Source organism: Falco cherrug, chromosome 1, assembly GCF_023634085.1.
Source record: "Falco cherrug isolate bFalChe1 chromosome 1, bFalChe1.pri, whole genome shotgun sequence".
In the NCBI taxonomy this organism is placed as follows: Eukaryota; Metazoa; Chordata; class Aves; order Falconiformes; family Falconidae; genus Falco; species Falco cherrug.
The window spans coordinates 115,068,487-115,090,933 of NC_073697.1; the positions used below are offsets into that span (position 1 = coordinate 115,068,487).

Genomic DNA, 22,447 nt, shown 5'->3' on the forward strand with positions numbered 1-22,447 from the left:
GTTGTCAAAAAAGCACAGTGACAGAAATCACTAGAAGGGCAAGGGGCTGTTATTTATGACCCAGATTTATTGCTACTCTCCTTCCCCTGGGCCCGTGGAAATCTCAAAGTGCCCTGGCTTCAAGGCAAGCCCATGAAATGCAGCTCCTCAAAGTCCACGTCCTGCTTCTCAACTTCCCCGCTCCACCCAGCCCCCAGAAGCTCCCAGAGGTGTGGCATCCTCCTTTGCCTGCCAGCACAGAGATAAACCTCAACTCCTACGCCTTCCTAGAGAGAAAAGCCTGATCGTAGCGCAGTGGGTGTGCGGGTCCAGCTCCTGCAGCATCCCAAACTGATGGAAAGTCACATCTGCAGGAGGGGATTCGGAAGACACAAGGAGGTGAGAGACTTCAGGTGGGGCCACACAAGCAAGACAGAACTCCTGCGGATGACCTTTGCTGTGCAGGTAGCCCAGCCCTGCTGGCCTGAGCCTCTTGCTGTGCCTGAACTGGCTCCCAACAGCTTCAGCAGCGGCAGGCACTGGGCTGACCCGCAGCCACAGCATGCCCTGCAGTGGGTTCCCAATGGCTTTGCTCTGCCCGAGGTGGCTCCAATCCCTCCCCGATGTCACGGGGCTGCCCAAGCCTCTGGTGCAGCTCTGCATGTTGCAAGGGACTGTCAGCAGTTTGCAGATTGCATGTCCCAGCCCCATCTATAAAGCAGGATGTTTATATAACCCTAGGAAAATGCCAAGCGCAGCAGGACTGAGAGGGAATACACTTCCAGCTGCTGGAGTTGGTGGAGCTCTGATGGCCCACGTCAGCCGGCCCACGTCAGCCGAGAAACTGCCCTTACCTCTTAATCCTAAAAGGGCAACTTCCTATTTCATGGAAAAGAGCAAAGTCCTTGCAACATAAGATGTTCCTGTGCACAACAGATACAGCTGATGAGCAAGGTATTAAATCGAAACGGCCACTTCCAGTGCTTCCTGAGAGAGACCAGCTCCCTGCAGAGCAAATTCTGCCTCTCTGCTGGAGAACACCGGGTTTGGGTTTTTTGTTTTGTTTGTTGTTGTGGTTTGGTTTTTTTTTTTTCCTAAATCAGTTTCTTTTCCAAGACAGGAAAAGGACTGAAAACCAGCCTGGCTTTATTGTTTAAGTCCATGCAATATGAATGAGAGGGCTATGAAGGGGATATTTTTGATGGGTTACTTTGATGTTGGATCTGACATATCTGCTTTAAAAAGTTTCATCTGTGAGCAGCAGTCTGCCTCAGAAAGCAGCTTTAGAGATATTGGCAGCCCTTGATGTTTATTCATTTTCCTAAAGAAAAGAAAAAAGCTTAAACCATCAGAAAGGTGATGAAGAGGCAGGTCAGGGACCTGGGAGCCAAGATCTAAAGCAATTGCAGGGGAACATGTGACAGTCACTGGGAGCTGAGGACCTTGGGCAGGCAGAGGTGGGAGCAGCAGAGGTACCCGGGCTGTGGGTGGAGACGATGCCTCCGAGCCTCGTGCGCCTTCTTAGTCATCCTCACATGCATCACCACGCACTATACATCCTGACACTGCTGACCTACATGGGATGGGTTAATGCAATTCCTATTTACTGTTTACAGAGAAGGAAGTGTGAGAGACAGGTCGATTAACTCAAGCAGCTTCTCCCAGATTGCCAGAGGCAATTAGGGAACAGTCCTGCTTCTGCTGGTCCTTCCCAGCTTGGGACCAGGGTCAGCTCCTGAAGGTAAGCAGGTATTGTAGCTGGAGCAGCAGTAACCTAAATTTCAACTCAAAACACAACACAAACTTCTGCTAAAGTTCAGACAACCTCTGCCCCCTAAACGGCCTCTGCGTTTTAAGCCAGCAGCAGTGAAATTTGACAGTAAAAGCTTACACTTCAGATACATTTGTATGTCAACAGCTAGCACTTCTTATTTCATGGGAAAATCTGTCAGCAGAATGTCTTGAGCACAGCCAAGGTGCCTTTGAACCGTACGTCCGACACAAAACTGGATTTCTATTCTGCAGTGCTGCGGGGGCACAGAGGGGCTCCCACCAGAAACAGGGCACTGGCAGCCGCCAAGACAACACGCAGCCTTCTACAAGAAGGATTTTATCAAAGAAAAGGAGTAAGTTACTTGGTTTCAATGGCTACTTAGTACTGTATGATGAATTCTTTCAATGCAGAAAGCCGGGGGGCGTGCTGCCTGCCTGTTCAGATTCACAGAGGGGTCTGCATCACCCTGCAGGAAACCAGCAGCCAAGCACACCCCCCTTTGCTGTGCACGGGGTCTGGCCGACGGGCAAAGCCTGCGCCAGCAGGCAAGCCTGAGCTTTACCAGAGATGGAGTGGGGTCCGGGTCTCTGCTGGCCTGCAGGAGGAAACGCCATAGCAGCGAGAGGAGGAGGAGGAAGGCATCAAGCCAAGAAAGGAAGAGCTCAGACCGAGCTCCCCCCCTGCTGCTGCAAAGCCCTCCCAGTACCCTGCTTCTGCCTCCCAGGTCCTTTTCTCCAAACCCTCTCCACTTGCCTTCCCCCAGGTCTGCAGCACCCAGCCTGGCAGCTGCCTCACGGCCCTTCAGCCCCTGAGACTAAACCACCTCTGCATCGCCCGCTGCTGCACATGCCCTTCCTCCACCCCTTGGTCCCCTGTGCCACCAGCTGTCACCTTCTTGCCTTTGTACAGGGCAAGATTAAGTTTCCTCTCCAGCTGCAGACAAAGGGCCCCCTCTGTGAGCTGCCTGGAGACAGCGAGGGGGCTGTGGGGCAGCAACAGGAGCAGAGGGTGCCAGAGGTGGGTCTTAACCAATCTGGGGATCGGCTATGAGATAAGAGGCCCGTTTTAGCAGCCTGGCTCCCGTGCAGCCCTAGGTGCCTATCTGCGCCAAGCAAAGACCAATGCCATGACACCTCTTGCCATATCATTTTGGAGCCAGGCTGGGAGCGGGCAACCAAACCACGTTGCTCAGCCAGCACGAGAGCATTACTCATGATCTGGCAATGTCCCCCATGCTCTCACAGCACAGCCAGTGAACAGCCCAAACACAGAGCCCAGCACCGCCAGTAACACCAGTCTTCTGGAAAAAACAGATGAGCAAAGGGGAGCACACACTGGAGCGCAACCTGCACCACTCCAGCGGGTGTCCCAAGGGCTGAAGAGGTACAAGAAGAGGAACCAGGACCAGCTTTGCTGGATGGAAACGATGCCTACATCACTTAGCTCCTGCTGTACCGGGGAAGGAAGGGTTTCCTGGTTTGTGGCCAACACCGCTGTTCCTCCTATGGAGGATATGCCTTCCCCAGGGTGTGTTTCAGCAGAGAGCATGAGACACACAGTTTCCATAGTTCACTTCACTTTCCCTCTCCACCCACTGGGAATTTTCTACATTTTCTGAAAAAAAAACCCCACTTCAAAACACAACCAACCAACAGCTCCCCATTCTCCACCAGGGCCCTCTTCCCTGGAGATCAGCTGTCAATACAGATGTCAACCAGCTCTTTTTAGGCAACTGAAGTAGGGTTTGATCAGTTCTCCTTGAATGGAGTGAAGAATGAGAGAGGGAAAAGAAAAGGTAAATATCTTAGGTGCTGAAGACCACCTCTTCCTGGCCCAACAGCTCATCTGCTCGCAAGGTTGCCTGCTTTGCCTCTATGCTGATGTCAGTGAACGCTGACTTAAACAGGAGCCCTCCTGGTGAGCGTTTCCTGAGTGGCAGCTCCAGCCTTGTCACTCCAAGCCCCACTGACCTCACGGAGCCGAGCGAAGCCACAGGGGAGAAGTAAAGCAATAAAGCAAAACGGCTAAATGCTTCAGGGTTGGAGAGAGCAAATCAAGGGGATAAACTGGGGGAAGTAGCAAGACCATACCAGGAGAAGAGACTATCTCCAGTGGGAGACAGGCAATGTTTAAATACTTCAGCTGAAGGTCACCAGCAGAAGACAGCAGTGAAGGACCAGCGGGTCTATGTGCCCTTCCGCCTTGGTGAATGGAGGAGAGTCAGATGGCTCTTGCTGAGGAGTGGGGCAGAGGAGACACCAGGCTGGTGTTTGGCGGTGCTCTAGCTGCGAGCATGGCACCGGCAGGTGATTTTGCATTGCTCAGTACCAGAGTCCCCCCGGAGGAAGCTCTGCCTGCACTTGCTGTGCCTGTGGTGACCAAGGGACAGACGTCATGACCCAGGAATAAATCCCATATTCTTGCTTTTTGGCCCATGCTCCCCAGCAGAGATGGACCTAGTCAGAATGACTTGTGTCTCCAGTCCCATATCCCAGATCAGCACCAGCCATTGCCTCCACCCCATAGGGATTCTCATCCCAGCCTTGCACAGGGGTGCCGGCATCTCAAAGGGGTCAAGTTCCCGGCTTTATAATGACAAATCCCTCACAGCTGTCTACAGAGGATCCTGAAGTGCCTGTGAAAAGCAGAAAGTATCTGCCTCATTTTCCATATAGGAAGTTAGAGCACATGTGTTAAAAGATTTACGCAAGGATACGGAGTGATTTAGTGGAAGAGCAGGAAAAGGACTCCAACAGCACAGCTCCTAATTGCCACAGGATCGCTCCCTCCCAGGGCAGCCCAAATCCTGACTCACTGGTAAATAAAAGCTGTGTCAAAAAGCGGATCTGTTTAGGAGAGGGGCACCCAGATGCTTTTTAGCAACATGGTGAGAAATATCCGTATTTTCACTCAATAAAACTTCTCCATATACGCATGTATCAGAATTTCATGTCCTCTGCTGTGATCCCCAGCAGTTATTTGCCTTTTTACAGCAGAACACAATGTCAGTTTGGCGGTGAAGTCCAAGGCAGCAGCAGGCGAGTGTGGGGGGCTGCGGGGGCCCCGCCAGTGCTGGGGCAGGGGCTGAGCGGGGTGAGCGATCGGGGTGGGGCAAGGGCAGGGGGCAAGGGCAGGGGGCAAGGGGCAGGGGGCAGGGGGGAGGGGGGCAGGGGGGCAGGGGGCAGGGGGGAGGGGGGCAGGGGCAGCCCGACGGCTCCGCTTGGCTGCGGCGCGGCCGGGAAGCGGACAGCGCCACCTATCGGTCCCGGACCGCCCCGCCGCCCTCGGGGCTGGGGCTGGGCCTGGGCCGGGAGAGGGGCAGCACCCGGTGCCCTCCCCTGCCCCCTGCCCGCCGGGCCGCCGGACGGCCCCTCCCCCGCAGAGCCGTGCAGGAGGACGGCGCGCAGCCAGCATCGCCGCCCCCCCGAGGCTGCGCATCTCTCCGCACCGGGGGTCCCACGAGCTGCGAGCGGTGGGGCAGCCCGCCCTGCCCCATGGCCCCCCCCGGCCCCGGCACAGCCCTGGGGTGGGGGTGAGTCACTGGGAGGGGGAGACTCGTGAGGCAAAGAGCTGTTTAGGCTGAAGCCTCTGGGGATGGTGAGCCGGGGACCTCTGAAAGCAGGGAGCGAGATGGCTGGGATAGAGCTGCTGCTGACCTCACCTGAAATGCAGGATGACCCCCCCAGGGGTCTTGCAAAGTCAGTCCCGGGACCTCAGCCGCCCGCCCCCAGCAGGTACATACATACTCCTTAGGGGCATTCAGGTGGTTACTGAAGCCAACAGCAGGGATCCTCTCCGTTCATGTGCTAAAAAAGCAGCAAGGAGCTTCTGGAGCATTCTTGACAGGGTATAGGCCTGTTGCAAAGACCAGCTGAAGCAGTTAAAAAACCCTCTTCTCTCTCCATTACAGGCGGTGTAGTCAAGGAAACAGGTCTCTGGACTGGGAAGCGGGAGATCTGATGCTGATCACTTATGCAGCTCCTGACAGTTCACTCGGTCTCTGTACAAGTCATCAGGACCGTGTCTCCAGGTACATTCACAGCAGTTACCAGCCAAAACCACTGAGCGCAGCCTGGTCCCTACAGCACTGTCACAGCAACATCAGCAACAGAGCAGTCCACACAAAACACCCATGGGCAGGAGACAGCACCACCGTGGCCTGGGACAAGCTCCCCAAGCCAGGATCCCCACTCGGCCAGGCAGCGGCAGCGGGGGTACCAGCAGTGTGATGCTCTGCATTTCCAGCACTGCATAGATGAGAGGGTCTTGAAAGGTCTTTGCTTAGAGACTGGATAGAGCCAGGGACCAGCTGGTACAACAGCCCATGGACTGGTCAGCACTAGGCGCTTCTGAAGAAGGTGCAGAGATACAGACCCTCACACAGGACAGGCAGTCCCCCTGAGCTCAAATAGGGACCTGCCCAAACCTCAAAGTCTAGGTGAACATGTCAGACACAGTGAAATGAGGGGGGGCCAGGACTTGCTGTAGCTCACACAAGCCAGTGGCACAGGGACAAAATCCCAGACCCAGGCGCCAAAAGCAGCCTTGCCCACACCGTTGTGTGGCTCTGCCCAGCACTGCTCTCACGAGTCTGATAGTAAAGCAGGCCTGGGCTCCAAGTCCTGATCCAGGCTTCCCAACCTGCAGTTCCATAGCTCTCACCTCCTCAGGAACTGTCTTCCACCTTCCTAGGGGTCCTTCAAAGCAAGCATACCTGCCAAGCATTCAGGATTTTAACTCTTTCCATTTCTCCCCCTAAACCACCTGGACAGACTCACAGACATTGCCCTTGACAAAGGCTCTGGCTTCATCAGAGATGCTCAGCCACTGTGAGTCCTTCCGTCACCTGTACGCTGGGCAGGCCTGATGGTGCCTGCTACTGCAAGGCATCAGGCGCTCAGAAAACACCCAGCACCTACTGAGCATGTGCCCCCAGCCCCAAAACCCCCCATCGTCACCAAGGTTTTGCCTACGTCACCAAAGCCCCTGCTTCAGCACCACAACTGAGAACTTGCAGCACATAGCCCTGGAAAAAACAGAAAGCACCTGAAACTACTATAAAAAGCATGTCCTGTGCTCAGCGGGAAGGAAAGGTGACAGTGTTACATGCAGGCAAGCAGCACAGCTGAAAGAGGGTGGGCTGCCAGCAAGGGGGTGCTGCAGGTGTAACGGGTGCTGCCCCAGGCTGGGAAACCATGGAGGGAGAGCCCAGCGTGGGGGGAGGCAGGGGGAGTCACATTTCTAAACGTATATATTAATGTCTTCATTAGCAGCCTTGCCAGCACCCACTCTTCTGTGCCTTGACCCCACTTCTCCAAACCCAATGGGATTTTGAAGAACCAACATTTCAGACAACAAAAGAACCAAAATATATTTCTCTGCTCCGGTACACCAGAGATTAAACTTGGTTGTCTGGATGATGTGGTTTAATTTTCCAGGTCAGCCAGCCAGGAGCGAGATGCAAACAAACCTTTATTGGCGCAGCCTCAGGCTACAACCTTCCTGCCAGTTTGTGGTCCAAGCTGCAGCCTGGAGATGTTGCAGAGCAAATGGCAGGCTCCCCCCCAAATCCTGCATCAGAGCAATCACGCCTATCACTCCCCAAACTGGTTTCACTAGAAACCGGAATCTGCTCCAAGACCGCTGCTTAAGTTTATAAGTTTATATATAAGTTTATAAGTTTAAACAAAGTTTATAAGGTATCTGGTAACAACATAGACACAAAGTTAGTACAGACCTGTTCATATAGCAGCAACTGCACATGGACATGGACAAGACCAAAGGGAGAAAAAAAAATCTTCATTTTTCTACAAGAAATGTATTTTTACAGTGAGAACATTTGATCATTGAAACAACCTCCCCAGGGACATGGTAGAGCCCCCCTTGCTGGAGGTTTTCAAGATGTGATTGAACCACGGTGCTAGGTAATGTCACCTAGGCTCCCTTTCCCACAAAAGGCTGGACCAGGTGATCTCCTGAGCTCCCTTCCAACCTGGGCTGCTCTATGAAAAAATGCGCTTTCAGGTTTATTGCGTGATTATTGCTTGTAAAACTAATGCATTTTATTCACCTTTAAAATCATGCCCATTCTCCGCCAAGCCACAAAACAGAGCTGTTTATAAGTCTCTAACAACGCTCTTGGCATCAGTATCCCACCGCTCTTTTGAACATTACACCAAAGGGCTATTTCACTTCACCTGCCACTTAAACAGCAGCTCCATCCAGCAGCAAGGGCCCAGGGCCTCCCTGTGCCAGGGGTGCTGTACCTGGCTGCCAGCACAGGACAAATAAAGACAGCAGCAGCAGCCTGAAGTGCTGGAGCAGAGGCAAAGGAGGTGCTGTATCCCACTCAGAGACTGCCATGGGGAAATTAATTTGCAGTGTTGGTGCTTCAGAAGGAAGATACCCTTGTGAAAAGCTGTTGGGAAGAAGCAGTGGGTGTACCCCAGGAAACAGTGCAAAGGGGTCATTGCCCATGGCCGTTAGTTAAGCACGTATGTAAAGGACACTATCTCCATCAACTATTCAGAGCTCTCAAGCACTAGGGGTCCAGGCAGAACAACTTCGGATCCCATGCACGTGCCTGTTACAGAGACTCACGGCTCCCTTTGCTGCAGGGTCAGAACAGCTTTGAGTCTCCAGCTGCTCTTCTGAGCTCCCCCATGCAGGCAGGCACTGCTGCATCCCCCCTTTGCCTACCAACAGCTTCAGCGCAGAGATCAAACCACCACGTCCTTACCCAAAACCAAAGGGTAATGGGAGCACAAATACCTTTTCCCGAGGACTTACAGCAAATCTGGAACAGAGCAAGAAATTTCATTTTCTCGGGTATAAGGCTGCTCCTAAAAGAGGACTCGCTGCCCATCGGGACCTTCCCTACTGCCCATACGATGCCAGGGTCCGGCCACAGAGCCCTGTGCCCCACCACAGCGCTCACTGCATGAGGCATCGCTGCACTCTAACAAATTATTCTATCCATTAGTTACAGCTGCAAGTACCACGTGGAGAAGCCAACAGGACATAGATATTGTGCTTCTGAGATCATTAAGGCAACAGAAGACATGTGGTGACCCAGACATACTTCCCTAACTACGTACTTGCTCCTACTCAGCATTATGGTATGCTGGACCTTGGAAGCACCCTGACTTGCATGAGAAACGTCCTCCCTCACCCCAGCAGCATGGGAATTGCTCTGCTGGGATGCTCCAAGTCATCCAGCAAAGCACAAAGCAGGAGGGCAGGCAGCCTCCCGCCCCGGGGTTAGCCAAGTTCAGCGGAGCGGGGTTGGGAAGCATTACCTGTGCTGTCAGGCAAAAGACAAGCTGTGTGCCACAACGGGACTGTATTTAATGGCCATGAGCAGAAATTCCAGCAGATTTAAGAGCAGACATCAGGAAACGGATAATGCTTCATATACCTTGACATGCCTCAGACAACTGCGGGAATGCATCCGCTGGCCAGGCAGGAGCAGGGAGCCAAGAGCGGGCCGGGAGCTGCACGGAGCACGCTGCAAACGCAACCGCCTGCAGAGGTGACTCTGCAGCCTCATGAAACACAGACCCTTCCCTGAGAGAGGGCCTGCACAAACCTACGATTAATGAGCCAAAACCCACAGTAACAAGATGTTACTACAGAACATCTAGGATGAAGGTGTAAGTGCTCCAACAAGAAACTCAGGTGAAAAAATCTGCAGGTAGTTTTTCCGTAGCACACAAGCCCCCAGCCTCAGGGTACAGGGCATCACACGCTGCAGCAAACCATGGGGGTCAGCACCAGGTAGGGACATGAGCAGGTGGACACTGACAGCAGGAGGGAGGGCTAAGGATAGACCAACGGCCACCAGCAAAGGTAGGACAGACAGAAACATGTCCCTGGATGCCAGGGCTGGGTGAATGCAGTAGGATCTGGCAGGAGGTAAAGCCGCCCAGACTGCAAATGCCTGATGTGGCGTCCCATGTGTGTGATGTGGTGTGAGCCAGAGGAAAAAGAAAAAAGTCTGATAAAAGAAGATGTATAGCGGTGGGAAGACCGCTAAAAAGAAACATGTCAGGCTTTTTTATCTGCCATTTCCTAGGAACAACAGGGACACCAAGAAACCCGAGACAGGAAAGATAGCTAGAGTGAACAGAAGGAGCCCAAATCCCTCTGTCCTGGTACACACGTTTAAAAGATAAAAATCTGTTTTTAAAAAAATGAAAAAACAAGCATATTCCCTCCCAACAACCCTTCACACCTCCAGCGCTCACATACAGTGTTGCTATGTTCCTTTCCAGCAGCTCAGGCCAGGCACGTGGTGCTTCCCAGGTGGCTCTGAGGGCCACTGAAGATGCTCTGCCTTGCTGCATTTAGTCTGAGTGCTGCTGCCTGCACAGCCTCTGCAAACCGCAGGCTGCCAACAGGGGCTGCCTGCTTGCTGCTTGGATCACTTAGCTACGTAGTATGGTGTATAAAACCATGTTAAAACTCCATACGAATACACACACACTAACGTACCCATAGTGGATACATAAAGATTAAGAATGATCACCAGTGGGTTAGTAAACAGTTCATCCATCTTTCAGGGGTTCAGCAGATTGCACATACCTACAGCACTCCCAGCTGCGGGACCCGCCTGACACATGCCGCTTGTCACAGCCAGGTGTTACAATCACCTACTCATCATCATTTCTTAACTCGTAAAATGAGCTTTCACAATGCAATTTCAAAGGTGACATAAATATTTTACCTGGGAGATCAGACCTCTCCTTTCCCATCACGGTTGCACCCGTCCTGTCACATCATCATCACAGTAATCAAAACCCCACTGGTCAAGGTGCTGTGGGCCCTTTCTTTTCTTTTAAGCAGAGGTAAGAGGCCCCATGGCATTAACAATTAAGGCTCTGTAGAAAGATCTGGACTAGTTGAAAGAGCCACCTACTAGGGAAAGACAGGAGAGCCATCTCCAGGCCACTGCCACCAAAGCAACCCAGCAAGGCAGAGAGAAGGGCAGACGTGAGGAGCACAGCAGCCCCAGAGCACAGCTCCCCAACCCAAAACTATTGCAGAAGGATGCCTGGAAATTAAATTAATTAATTTATTTAGAGCTAAGGCTTTTCATGCAGTGTTAGCTTGCAGAAATGTGTGAGAGATGGTTTAACCAGATTAAAACAGACTAGCAGGTTATATGAGAATGTGTTTCTTATACCAGCACCCACAGGTACCACGTAAGACTGGTACCATGTCACAGACACCGAGGAAGACCCTCTCTGCCCCAGAGCTGGTAGTGAACCAGGCACAGACCTACAGCATCGCCTCGCACCTTTGCTGCCTTCCCCTGAAGCACGACATGCCTGTCATCCTCAGAGGTGGGAGCCTGGCCTGGGACACCACTCTGTGCAAGAAAGCCTTCGAGCTCTCCCTGGGCAGAGGAGACCCCGTGGGACATGCCGAGTTCCAGCAGCTGTGGGAAAGCAGCCCTCAGAGAAGAGTCCAGACCCAATTCCCACCAGCCCTGGGGTGCCTTCGCCCCATCCGGCAGCCCCACACTCAGCTCGGGAGTCAGCTCTTCCCACCCACCGCAGAGCGTTAATTAAAAGCATGTTTAGGGGCAGAACAGTGACTGGGATGTGGCCCCCAGCACTGCATGGATCCGCTTTCATCCGAGTCATCTTTCGGTTAGTCACTAAAGGCAGAGCCCTGGCTGTCCCACTGCCCACACGGCCATGGCACGGGGCAGCCCGAGCTCTGCTCCCTGCTCCTCTCCTCCACCAGCACGGCCGTGCCACAGCCTGCGGCCCCCGAGACCCCCGGAGCGCAGCAGCTGGCACAGCCTGCTCGTGTGTCAGCAGCGGCAAGGAGCGGTGTGAGCCGAGCGGCTGGCCCTACAAATCCACACTGTGCCATGGACCTGGCGGCCAGGGGTGTCACCCGTGAGATTGCCACTTTGGTGGGCAGAAAGTCATTGAGCACAGTTTTCCTCTGTCCCCACAGGTGGGTTGAGCATTCCCTCTGACACTGCCTCAGCTGAGCAGCATTCCCTGCCCACGCTGATCCCTCCAAGCAAGGAGCTGTGGAGAAGACCCCAGATCAGCCTTTCAGCCCATCTATTCCCCCCCCCCCCCCCCATATTTCATGCCAGAGCCATGTATCAGAAATGCCACCAAGATGGCTGGCACAGCTCTGGGGTCCCGTGCAGCACACATCCCACTCGTGCTTGAGCTAGCACGGAGTGGCCATGTCCATCACCCCACACCAAGCCCCCAGGCACACACACCTTAGGCAAGGGCACACATCCCTGGGCCACCGAGCACACCAACGTGCCCTGCCACATCTGACCCACTCATGGAGAAGCTGGTGCCAGCAAAGGTCAGTGAAACACGTATGCACCTGGACATCCGCATTTTGCAAGCACTGCTCGTGCTCCCAGGGGTTAAGCAAAAACTTGCATCTTTGCACAAGACGCTTGCCTAGGGTCCTCCTGCCCCTGGGGTCCCCAGGTGCTTCACGCCCTGGGAGCGGGTGACAGCCAGCCTGGGCACAAAAGGCTCTGTGCTCCTCGCAGCAGCTGAACGCGGTGTGCATGCAGCTCAGCAGCTGAGAGAAACCCACCTTTGATGCTCTTCTGGAACAAAGAGCCCCAGATCACATCACTGGGGAGCCCCTTTTCTCACCAGTGGCCCTTTGCAGAGCCCCCACCACCCCTGCACGGAGAAAGGGGGCCCGGTGCTGCACCGAGGATGTAACGGTGGATGTGAAAGGCCAGAACACAGAGGACCAAACCTCCTCTCCCTCATGTCCCTGCCCGGCGGAGGCCTGCGCGCAGCGACAGAGGCGGTCCAGCCCAAAGCCCTGCGCTGCTGAAACACCCACCAGGCTCTGAGTTATGAGCAGCTCTCAGGAATGCTTTGAAGTGGCTCAAATCAGAGGAGAAAGCACGAGCAAGAGAGCTGGAGAGAGGGATGAGAAGGTGCCATCCGCACTCCCCAGAGGCGGCGGGGGTGGAGGATGCTCCTGCAGGTACGTCCTCGTGCAGGGGCTCCGGGTCTCTCAGCATGTTGCCAGATGGGGCCCGGCGGGTCTGGTATGGGCCAGCCATGGGAGCAGCTCTTGCTGGCCACAGTTTCGCTCCACCCTGGCCTGAATGTTTCCTCTCATCCCTGTGGTTTCCCTCCCAGTGCCAATGCCCAGCAGCCGGCTGGGAACGCCCAGGAGCAGAGGCCATGTGCCTCCCCGGGGCTGCTGTGCTGGAGGAGGGTGAGATGTGCCATGCCACGGGGCGGGAGCAGGGACACCCACCTTTAGGCTGCAGCACAGTCTTGGCACAGACATCCCCTCCCTCGCTTTCCCTCTTTGATCCTGCTCACGCACACAGAGCGAGCCTCGGGGGGGATGCCACGCCGCCCGTGCCCTCTCTAGAAGCAGCTACAGTTGCGGCCATCCCAGAAGCAGCTCGCTGCAACAGTGCTCCCCAACAGCTCGATGTACCCGGGAGCAGTTTTTGGACATGCTCCATTTGGACTCAGACATGCACCATTAGGCGGGATTTACAGGGAAGCTGGGGAATTAAATGGAGTTATTCATTCCTCCGCTTACCCCCCTCCATCCTCCCCCCTACGCATGGCCAGCCAGGTGAAACACACGCCGGGTCCCCGGCCACCAGCTCCGGCGCCGCACAGGGAACGCGCAGGACACGCAGGCAGCTCCTGCCCGGCCAGGCAGGATGGGAGAGCAAGAGCCAGAGGGAAGATCCTTTGGCAAGCAAGGAAGGTTCAACCACAACACACACACACACACACACACAAACCCAGGAGCCAACCTTCAGAGCAGAAACGCGTCTCCATGCCAAGAGCTCGGCTCTTTTCCTCCCTCTTCCCAGCTCGCAGCTCTGAGCTAACAGGCTCAGCATTCATCCCCCTGCGCCGTGCGGCACATGGGAGCAAGGGGGGATGGGGGGGGGAAGAGAGAGACTCAAATGAAATCCAGACCTAGAAAGCAGTTTCTTTTCCCCCCCTGCTTCCCCCTTCGCCCCCCCTGGCTGCTGCTGGAACCACCTTCTGTCTAGAGGGCTCAGGAGGATGGGGATTAAAAAAAAAAAAAAAAAAAGAAAAAAGGAAAAAAAAAAAAAAAAAGAAAAAGCAAACACAGAAAGGAAGCATTGCAAAAATAGAAATAAATAGAGGAATCGGCTGAAATCCACCCGGAGCGTGGCTGTTTCTCTTCTTAAGTGCAGAATCTGCTGGAAAGGTAGGAGGGCAGAGGCAGAATATAACATATTAAATGATCAATAGCCTACCTGAAATCCGGTCCCTCTCCATTACTACAGGATATATTTAGCATCCGCGTGTCACGGCCGTCCCTTTTTTCGGTGGCGTCCCCTTCTTTCCCCCACTCTCCCTCCCTCCTTGCCTTGCCTCCTCCTCTTCCAAAAAAAGCTCTTTGTCTGGTCTAATTTCTTCAATCTGTTGCAATCATGAATGCATCCAAATTACCACATTTCCATGTGCTGATCATATGTTTGTGCTCCAAACTGAAGTAGCTTTGTCTCTTTGAAATGAAAAGGAAGAGTAAAAGAGGAAGAGAAAGGATGAAGAAAAAAGAAAAAGGGGGTGCATGACCCGAAAAATCCTGTAACTCCCTGAAATACTCCACCAGGCGCAGGAAAACTGGAAATCCCGAGTCCTCTGTAAAACAGTCTTAAAGCTACAGCATGTGAGCGTCCAGGGGAACGCTCCAGCCTCCACAGCTCCCTCTTAATATCCACCAGGAGATGCTTAAGGAACTTGGCTCCTTGCAATAACAGAGCGAACAACTCATCCAGCTTCTCAAATCTCTCCCTGCTTCCCCAGTCTTATTTTCCTGCTATTTCCTCTATCCCCTCCTCCTTCCTTGGCTCCAGCATTTTAAAAGAGCGCAGATCCTGCACGTTCCCCCACCCTGCCAGGTCTGAAGTTTCGATTCATGCATAAACTATTCGGCTGATGAAGGCTGACTTCATTCCAAGCACAGCATCATGGGCTGCTGCTGCTGCTACCAGGCAGGACCCGAGCGCCGCACATGTTTACTCGCCCTGTGCAACCCGCTGGAGAGCTTCGCCGCTGGCCCTGGCACCGAGCCCCCGCTTCGCCTTCCTCCTCGCTGCAAAGCGTCGATAAGGAGAAGATTTCTGCAGCCAGCCCGAAAACGATAGTGAAAGTCCCTGCCCGGGGCAGAAGTTCTTGGTCTTCTTGGTCCCACGGTGGAGCGGAGGTGGGATTTGGGAGCAGTTTTCCTTCCCAGTGATGCCCAGGCAGGGCACGTGGTGCGGAGCAGAGCAGCCCTGCAGAGCCCGTTGCCAGATCCTGCTTTCCCCAGCTGGGACGGAGCGATGCGTGGCTGCAGCGATGGGCTGGCCCGCTCGGAAACTTCCACTTGGCCGTGGGCCAGGGCAGGCAGCGGGGACGCAGCGTTAGCACCTCTGCCGAGACCGTGCCCGCACTGCTCGCTGCCCGAAGTGCCCTGTGCAACCCTGCCCTGGCAGCCGGCACCGCTTGCTACTGATAGCGCGGAGCCTGAGTCACCCAGCCAGATGCAGGGCACAGCCTCCATCCCCAGGGCTGGCAAACAAGCCATCCCTCCGCAGCCCAGAGGCGGGGATGGCAGATGCCGGCAGGGATGGCAGACGCCGGCAGGCAAGGCACGGCTGCTTCACAGACCAGGTGTGCTGGCAGGACCTTTGTGTGCTCAGCACAGTACACCTGACACTTTTTGACCTCAAATGCTCACAGCTCACATAGCAAATCACAAGTATGATTGCTATGACAGAGCCTGGCACTTCCCCTGTCCCCTAGCATGGGCAGAAGGACAAATTGTTTCCTGGCTGGATGAATAAACTTCCAAGGAAAGGCTCCAGGTGTTACAGGCACTGCTGGGACCTTTGGACAGCCTGGACCTATGTTGTGTTGCTTCTCAATACTGCGTGTTTCCCCCCCACAGCAGCTGACGGAGCATCACTATCACCAAACCAGAGGCAGGAACACAGCTAATGCCAAGTGGTGGGTCAGTCCAGCAGCAACTGCTGCACAACAGAGAGAGAAAGCTGGTGGGAGGCAGCCTCAGCACGCCTCGCTCCTTAGAGAAGTTCCTCTAATCCTCAGCAGGTTATTCCCTGGGCAGGGAGATTTAGATTCCTTCCCAAATTCCTGACCATTCGCTGTTTGCTATTAAAACTCTACATGCTCCTGCTGCCAGCGCCTAAGGCGTTAGAAGGGGACAATAAGCAATGATTCCCCATGAGCAGTCTGAAACCACGTTTCCTGCCTGAGACCTCGAAGGTGCCAAACACAAAGCGAGGACCCAGGGGAGCTGCACAGCCCCGTGCAGCGCAAAATCCACCCCACTGCCTCCACCGAGCAGCCTTCATTGCCAAGCTGCTTACACTGGAGAGGAAGGGAAAAGCTCAGGGGAAGCATAAAGAAAGGAAGAAGGTGAATGGAAAGGAAGGAGGGATGGGGGTAGCACACCCGTTTCAGCCTGTAGACTTTAACCCATCAAGACCCAAGCACTTAGGAGGGAGGGATAAAGCAAAGGCATCATTTCTCGCAGGACACATCACCATGAGTTGCTCAGGGAAGTCAATCCAAAAAATAATTAATGCAATTGAACTTTATATTCATAAAACCTCCAAGTAGATGCTCTTATTCAAACTGCAATCTCTCAAGCAAATTTTAATAGATTTAAAGGTACAGTTGCGTGTCTCCGTTTGAAGGAGAGTTCGCAAAGCCCTCCTGCCACTGCTGCAGGTCCAGCGGCACTGGGGTGCCTGTGTTTGAGGGAGAGGGGTGCTTGGCCATGCTGTGCCCACGATGGCAGCATTGGGGTTCACTCCCTTCAAAGGTGTTGTTCCAGTGACCCGCATGGTACAGAGCTGGGGGTCCCCCACCCTCCTTGGATTCTGAGAAGCTTGTCACATGCCTGTTTAAATAGGTATTTGGTGGCCTGTGCACTGTACATATAGAGAAGTCTATATAGAAGTCTATATATAGAAAGATAATGTATATTGCATTTTGTAATACTACTGCTAAAGGTTTGGGGGGGGAGGTCAAGCACACCAAGGGTTCGAGAAGGGGACAGAGAAGACTTTCCCCTGGCCAGGGCTGCCTTCTCAGGGCTCACCAACCCCAACCAGCGCTATCTTTCAACAAAGCCATGAGGGGAGTGAAGAGGCAGGAGCAACTTGTAGGAAACTCCTGCTTTCTGCCATAAAGCTATAGCCAATTCTCATCTGCAAACAAGAAGCTGAAACAAAGCAGGAGCCTTGCTCCGCCACCGCCCCGTGCTTGCCGAGGCTGGCACAGGGATGCACACGCTTTCCCTCACCCCACCTCGCAGGTTTAAACATTGCCACGGGTGGCAGCCAGCAGGAAGCACTGCCAGGTGCAGAGAAAGCTAGGAAGGAAATCACAAGAAAGAAAGTAAACCAAACCCTGCTCCAGGCTCGGTTTGAATTTTATCTGTCTCACACCTTTCCTAGGCTTGCCCAGCAACGCCCAAGCCCTTTGCTAAGCAATAAACTCCTTGTTGTGCACCAACACGTAGATAAGCGGGGAAGGTGCTGTGAAGACAGCAGAAGCTCACCCCCAACCGTGGACATGCCACAGAGCCCAGGGTATCAGTGAGCAGCTGGGGGGGGATTTAGAACCACTGACACTGTAACCAGCCACGGCAGCGGCCACCGTGGTACAGACACCTGCAGGTATTCAGGTAGATCCTATTTGCAATTCCTTGTCTGCCTCTCTAGGTTTGTGCTGTGATTATGTTCCTGCGGCATTTCATCCAACAGAAGAATTACTGTCTTTTCTACCGAGGTCACACATGCAGTCCCATAGTCCCCGGCCACTTCCACCAGGCTTTTAGCAAACCAGCCAGGCACCACCTTGTAACCCCAGCTCTGCTGCTGAGCGAGCTGGAAAGGATGAACGCTGCAAGTCCATGCAGGGATCAGAGGTTCCAAACTGCATTGACGAAGGTGCTGGGAAGCAGCCAGAGCAGCCAAAGACCTCCAGGGCCTGGAGAGGCAGGAAAAATGGGGATTCAACTGGTTCTTTCACAAGCTCAGCTACCTGCAGTGCTGGCGAGCTGGGAGGAAGGTACAGGGGGGAGAACAGTGCAGCAGAGCAGAGCATAACTAAATAAAATTACTTTCAGTGAAGCATTTTCACATGAGGAAATACAGGTCCAAACTCAAACAGTGCAATCAAGTGTTGCTCCATTATATTCCCTCTATGCCATTTACCCCCAGGCTAGACCCAGCCAGCAGATGACAGTATCTGAGCTTCTGCTGACTGTTTGCTCCAAGAACCCTTCATTTACAGTTATATGAGCCTCGAGGATGGGGAAGAAAGAAAACACTGGCTAAAATTCTCCTCTTCATTTGGAAAAAACCCAGCCACCAAACAACCAAACCAAGAAGATTCCTCTCTTTCCAGGGGAGGTACTCATCCTCTGAATGCTGTTGTCCTGCTCTTTGCCAGTTATTTTTTCTTCGACTCGCCACTCCTCCATTCCCTTCTCCCAGCTGGGCAGACGTGGAGCTGCCCTGCCCTGGACCGCAGCTCTTGGCTGCTCCACATTTGCTGCCAAGCACTACTTTGCCCCTCCCTGGTTATTTCTTATGAAAACCTGTATTTGTTCAGCACAGGGGAACACAGATCCTCCCGAGTTATTACTTTTCCCAAGCCACAGCCCGTGCCCAGGACACAGAGCTTGTCACCACCCAGAAGCACGTATGACAGTTCAGCAGGGGATTGCTAACACAGCAGCAGCACATCTCTGCTCCTGCCCCGAGCCCACACAGCCCCTTGAGACGATGCCTACACAAGACTCCCTGTGTCCTGTCCCATCCCGTGGAGGGACGTATCTTTAAGGAGAGCCCCTGTTAGAGCTCTCCTCCATGCTGGCTCTCAACCTCTCTGCCCAAAAGCCTCAAGCTGCCGGAAATCCCTTGCATATCCTCCCCAGGCTTTCTGCTCGTGCTTTAACACTCATGTGCTGAAGTATTAATAGCAGCTGGCAGTGCAGAGTGAAAGGCAAGGCAGGAGGACTGGATGCTCACCCTCCCGGGAGAGCACAGGGAGCCTCAGATAAATATTAACTCTTCCACGATCCTCCGTTTATGTTTTCCTTTACAGACTCCTCCCTACCATCAGTCTTGCCCCCTCAGTGCTCTACCTTCCACAACTCATTCCTTGAGTCCCCAAAACAGGGGGGGTTACTCCATTCCTGAAGGTCTGTGGTCATTCCCCATCAAGCTGTTGCTGGGAAAGGCAGGGTTCCTGATGACCTTGCAGCATTTGCTCTTTTGAACACTGGCCATCGCTCCCGGGCAGATCACTGTGACAGCTTGTATCTGGCAGGAGCCATCAAGGAGCAAAGTCTTCAAGAGAATTACCGCTCGGGTCTCACAAGCAGGCAGATTAAAGGAAGGACGATTGCACCAAGCGCTGCAAACACCTTTGGGTTGCTCTTCTTTGTTCTGGCTTTATTTAATAAGGCAGGGCACAGGTTGCACCACACACCACTCCCCTCTGCCATCCTCAGAACACCTTGCCCGTGCACCCCAGAGCCACCCCAGCTGCAGCACACTGAGCCCAGCTCCCTGCACAGCACCAGCACAACAGCAGCAACCAGCTCAGCTAAAAACTACACAATTTCTGGGCATTTTACTCATGAGCAGCCCAGGCTTGTGGGAAGCAACGCACTGCTCCGATGTGTTGAAGCAACTCCTCTGCCATGGAGGGGGGACCACACCCTAGGACAGGTCTGCTGAGGTATTTTTTTCACATTCTTCAGGTGAATACCTAAACACAGGGATTTTCAAAATACCGCTGTCTATTGGGGCAGCCACAGGCAAAGGGCTCTCTCTGCGTGGATTTCACCATGTTACCGTACAGCAACACAACAGAGAGATGCTGCCTGGGTGTGATGTAGCAAGGGGTCACCACCGTTGTCTTACCTTGCCTTAAGGCCCCATTGCTGAAGAAAGGCCAATCCACTGAAGGAGAGAAAACGCTCCAGAACTGGGCAGCAGACCCTATTTTTCATTAGCAGCAGAACCATCCAGGTCTGGACATTTCTCTGAACTTCATAATATGCTTTTGATCAGAAACTGAACTACAACAAATTTAAACCAATGAGGAACTGCTCCATTGAGTCAGTCAATCAGGAATGCCTCTTGCTACTGGTGCTTTTCTTGGACCTCACTCATTGCTTTCATGGCTACCAAAATTACAGCAGGGAGACTTCACACTTTGCAGGCCAGCCCCGAACATCTACAGTGCTTTATCCACTAACCCATCTGCAGAGCTGCCTTACAAACAAGTCATCTCTCTGCAACAAAGGGCACCAAAGGCTGCACTTCTGACTCTTGCAGTCCTAGACACAAGATAAATATAGCAAGGGGTAAATCAGTACTCTCTGCCTAAGGTACAATTAGGGGTTTTGGTAAACACTAGCCAGCGCCAGATGCACTGGCCTCAGAGGACGCCTGTGGTGGACAGCCAGGGCTCAGGAATTTGCCTCTGGCCACGTGATGAGGAACACCAGACTTTGAGGGGAAGAGGGAAAGTTGAGCAGCCACAGGCTGGTCTGCCAGCATGCCCAAGAGCAATTTGCAAACTGACGTTTCAGCAACAAAAAGATGAAGAAAATAAACACCATTGAGAGATGCACAAATTCAACAGAGAGAAATGTGACCACACACAGCTGCTTAGGTAACCAGCGCTGCACGAGCTAGCTCATACAGACCAGGTCAAGTCACCAGTCCTCTTTCCTCCTTTCTCATTTTGATCATTTCCCCCTTGTTCCTAAGGGGAAGGCTGCCAGGTGCCGTACCCTACACACCACACTTCCATAGCTGTCCCACTCCTCCAGTGCCCATGGACACCTTGGCTGGAAGTGTGTCTTTTCACTCCCCCCAGCCCCAGGAGGGCTCCTCGCTGCCAGCTCCACCAGCTCCCGTATGGGCACTGTGGGTCAGCCACGTCCCAGTGCAGCCATGCCCCTTGCAGGACACGAGCCAGGGCTGGCAGGGGTGATAATGAACTTATTTCTCCCTCTTAATGCACTGTGTCTTGCTCCAGAGGAATGGGGATTTTTTAGCTCCATCCTTCACAATGGGACAAGGCAAACAAACAAGATAAAACCGTACTCCGCTGCTATTCCCCTTCCCTGCTCTCCCAGCTCCTCTCTGCTGCAGCTGATGCCAGCTTCTCTTGAAAGGGTGTTAGGAGCTTACTTTGGAGACGCCCGATCCTGAGGCAGTAACTAACCTCGCTCAAGGACTGCTGCTCCCGTCCTGGAGGAGCTGCACTCTGCACTTCTATGTTCCCTTTCCTCAGGGGAACCCTGTGGACCTCGTCAGCTCTCATCAACAAATCCATATCACACCCAGTGAGGAAGATTATTAGCTTAAAGCACAGCCGGCAGCTAAAGTCCCCAAACGTCAGAGAGCATTAAATCCCCGCTCATTAATGAACTACCGATTTATATTTTACGGTCTCTGGTTTCCTCACACCAAAGCCCGTAGCAACAGGTGCTGTAAAAGCATCAAGAGGTCTACCTGCTCACCTGCGATGCCCAGCAGCCTTTTGGGACTAAAGGAGACTATACGTACGACTGGAGATGAACCACGGGTATTGTAAAGGAACAGGACAACAAGTCAGCGCTCAGCACATCCCCTCAATAGCAAACAGGCCCACGGCACCTGTCACTACTCCTTAATTTCTTAGCTGTGCGCACAAGCGCCTAGGCTCCCTCATTCACTGTAAGTAATGCACATCTCTGCTGGAAGCACACGGGAGCCCGCAGGACTCTCCCAGGAAGCTAGAGTCCACGAGCTGCATTACGCAAGCCCAGTCCTCCCGCGTCCTCCTGTGTCCTGCAGGAAACCAAGAACCTGCACTGAGAGCAGCCCTCTCACTTTAACTTCTTGTTGCCTGGAGTCAGCAGAGCTGCACTGCTGCAGAAAGGACTCTCCGGGCTGGCTGATGATCCAGCTTCACCCTTTGCTACTTCACCCTCGTGACAAGAAAGACCAAGAGGACACATGTCAAATGAGGGCTTGTCACTAGGGAGCCCGAGGAGAGCGAGCGGTGCATGTGCGTGGGGACGCTCTTTGGCACGGAGAGCCATGCAGCTGGGGTGACCAGCCCGGTGCTTAAAACAAAGGGGAATAGAGGCTTCCCAAAGAAGTTTGTATGACCTCATCTAGGGACACATCCAAAGCCATGAGGCTGCAACCACAAGTCTCTAGTTAACCCCTCTGCTGCTCCACCAAGGTGAAAGGCACGTCTGTGCTAAAACCAGCACACTGCAAAGAGGCGTGTATTCCTACAGCTTCCAGCTGGACCAGAAGTGCTGCCCGGATCCCAGTATACCAACCGGGAGCTAAAAAAAGATGCAGTAAAGGTTAGGATAATCTGAAGGTCTGGACCAAGGTATACAGGATGGGTTCCCAAATCAGTTTTCTCAGATACCACGATTACGCAGAGGGCTGTGCTGTTAGTGGGGGTGCCCACGTTTGAGCTGCAGATGTGTGACTGTTCTGGCAGCATTTCCCTGGGGAAAGAAACTAAAAAACCTAATGGTTTTTATAGAACTCTGAATTAGGTTATGTAACGGTAATCATGTACGCTCGACTAGGGAGCCCCTGGCTTTTGACATTTCTTTTGTTTATTTCCA

At 53.4% G+C, this 22,447-nt stretch overlaps 1 protein-coding gene across 3 annotated transcripts in view; it reads right to left on the reverse strand.

Annotated features, from left to right (window-relative positions):
* The window catches only part of SEPTIN9 (septin 9), a 144,046-nt gene that overhangs the window by 89,861 nt on the left and 31,738 nt on the right, over positions 1-22,447 (reverse strand). Inside the window, exon 1 of one of the 3 annotated variants that reach the window (XM_055722120.1) lies at positions 14,025-15,026. The exons of 1 other annotated variant lie outside the window; for it this stretch is intronic. In XM_055722120.1, the coding sequence (XP_055578095.1) occupies positions 14,025-14,046 (22 nt within the window). In that variant the 5' untranslated portion in view covers positions 14,047-15,026. Of the gene's footprint in view, positions 1-13,547; positions 13,658-14,024; positions 15,027-22,447 lie in introns of those variants that run through there. One more of the 3 variants, XM_027816641.2, reaches the window with a different exon arrangement.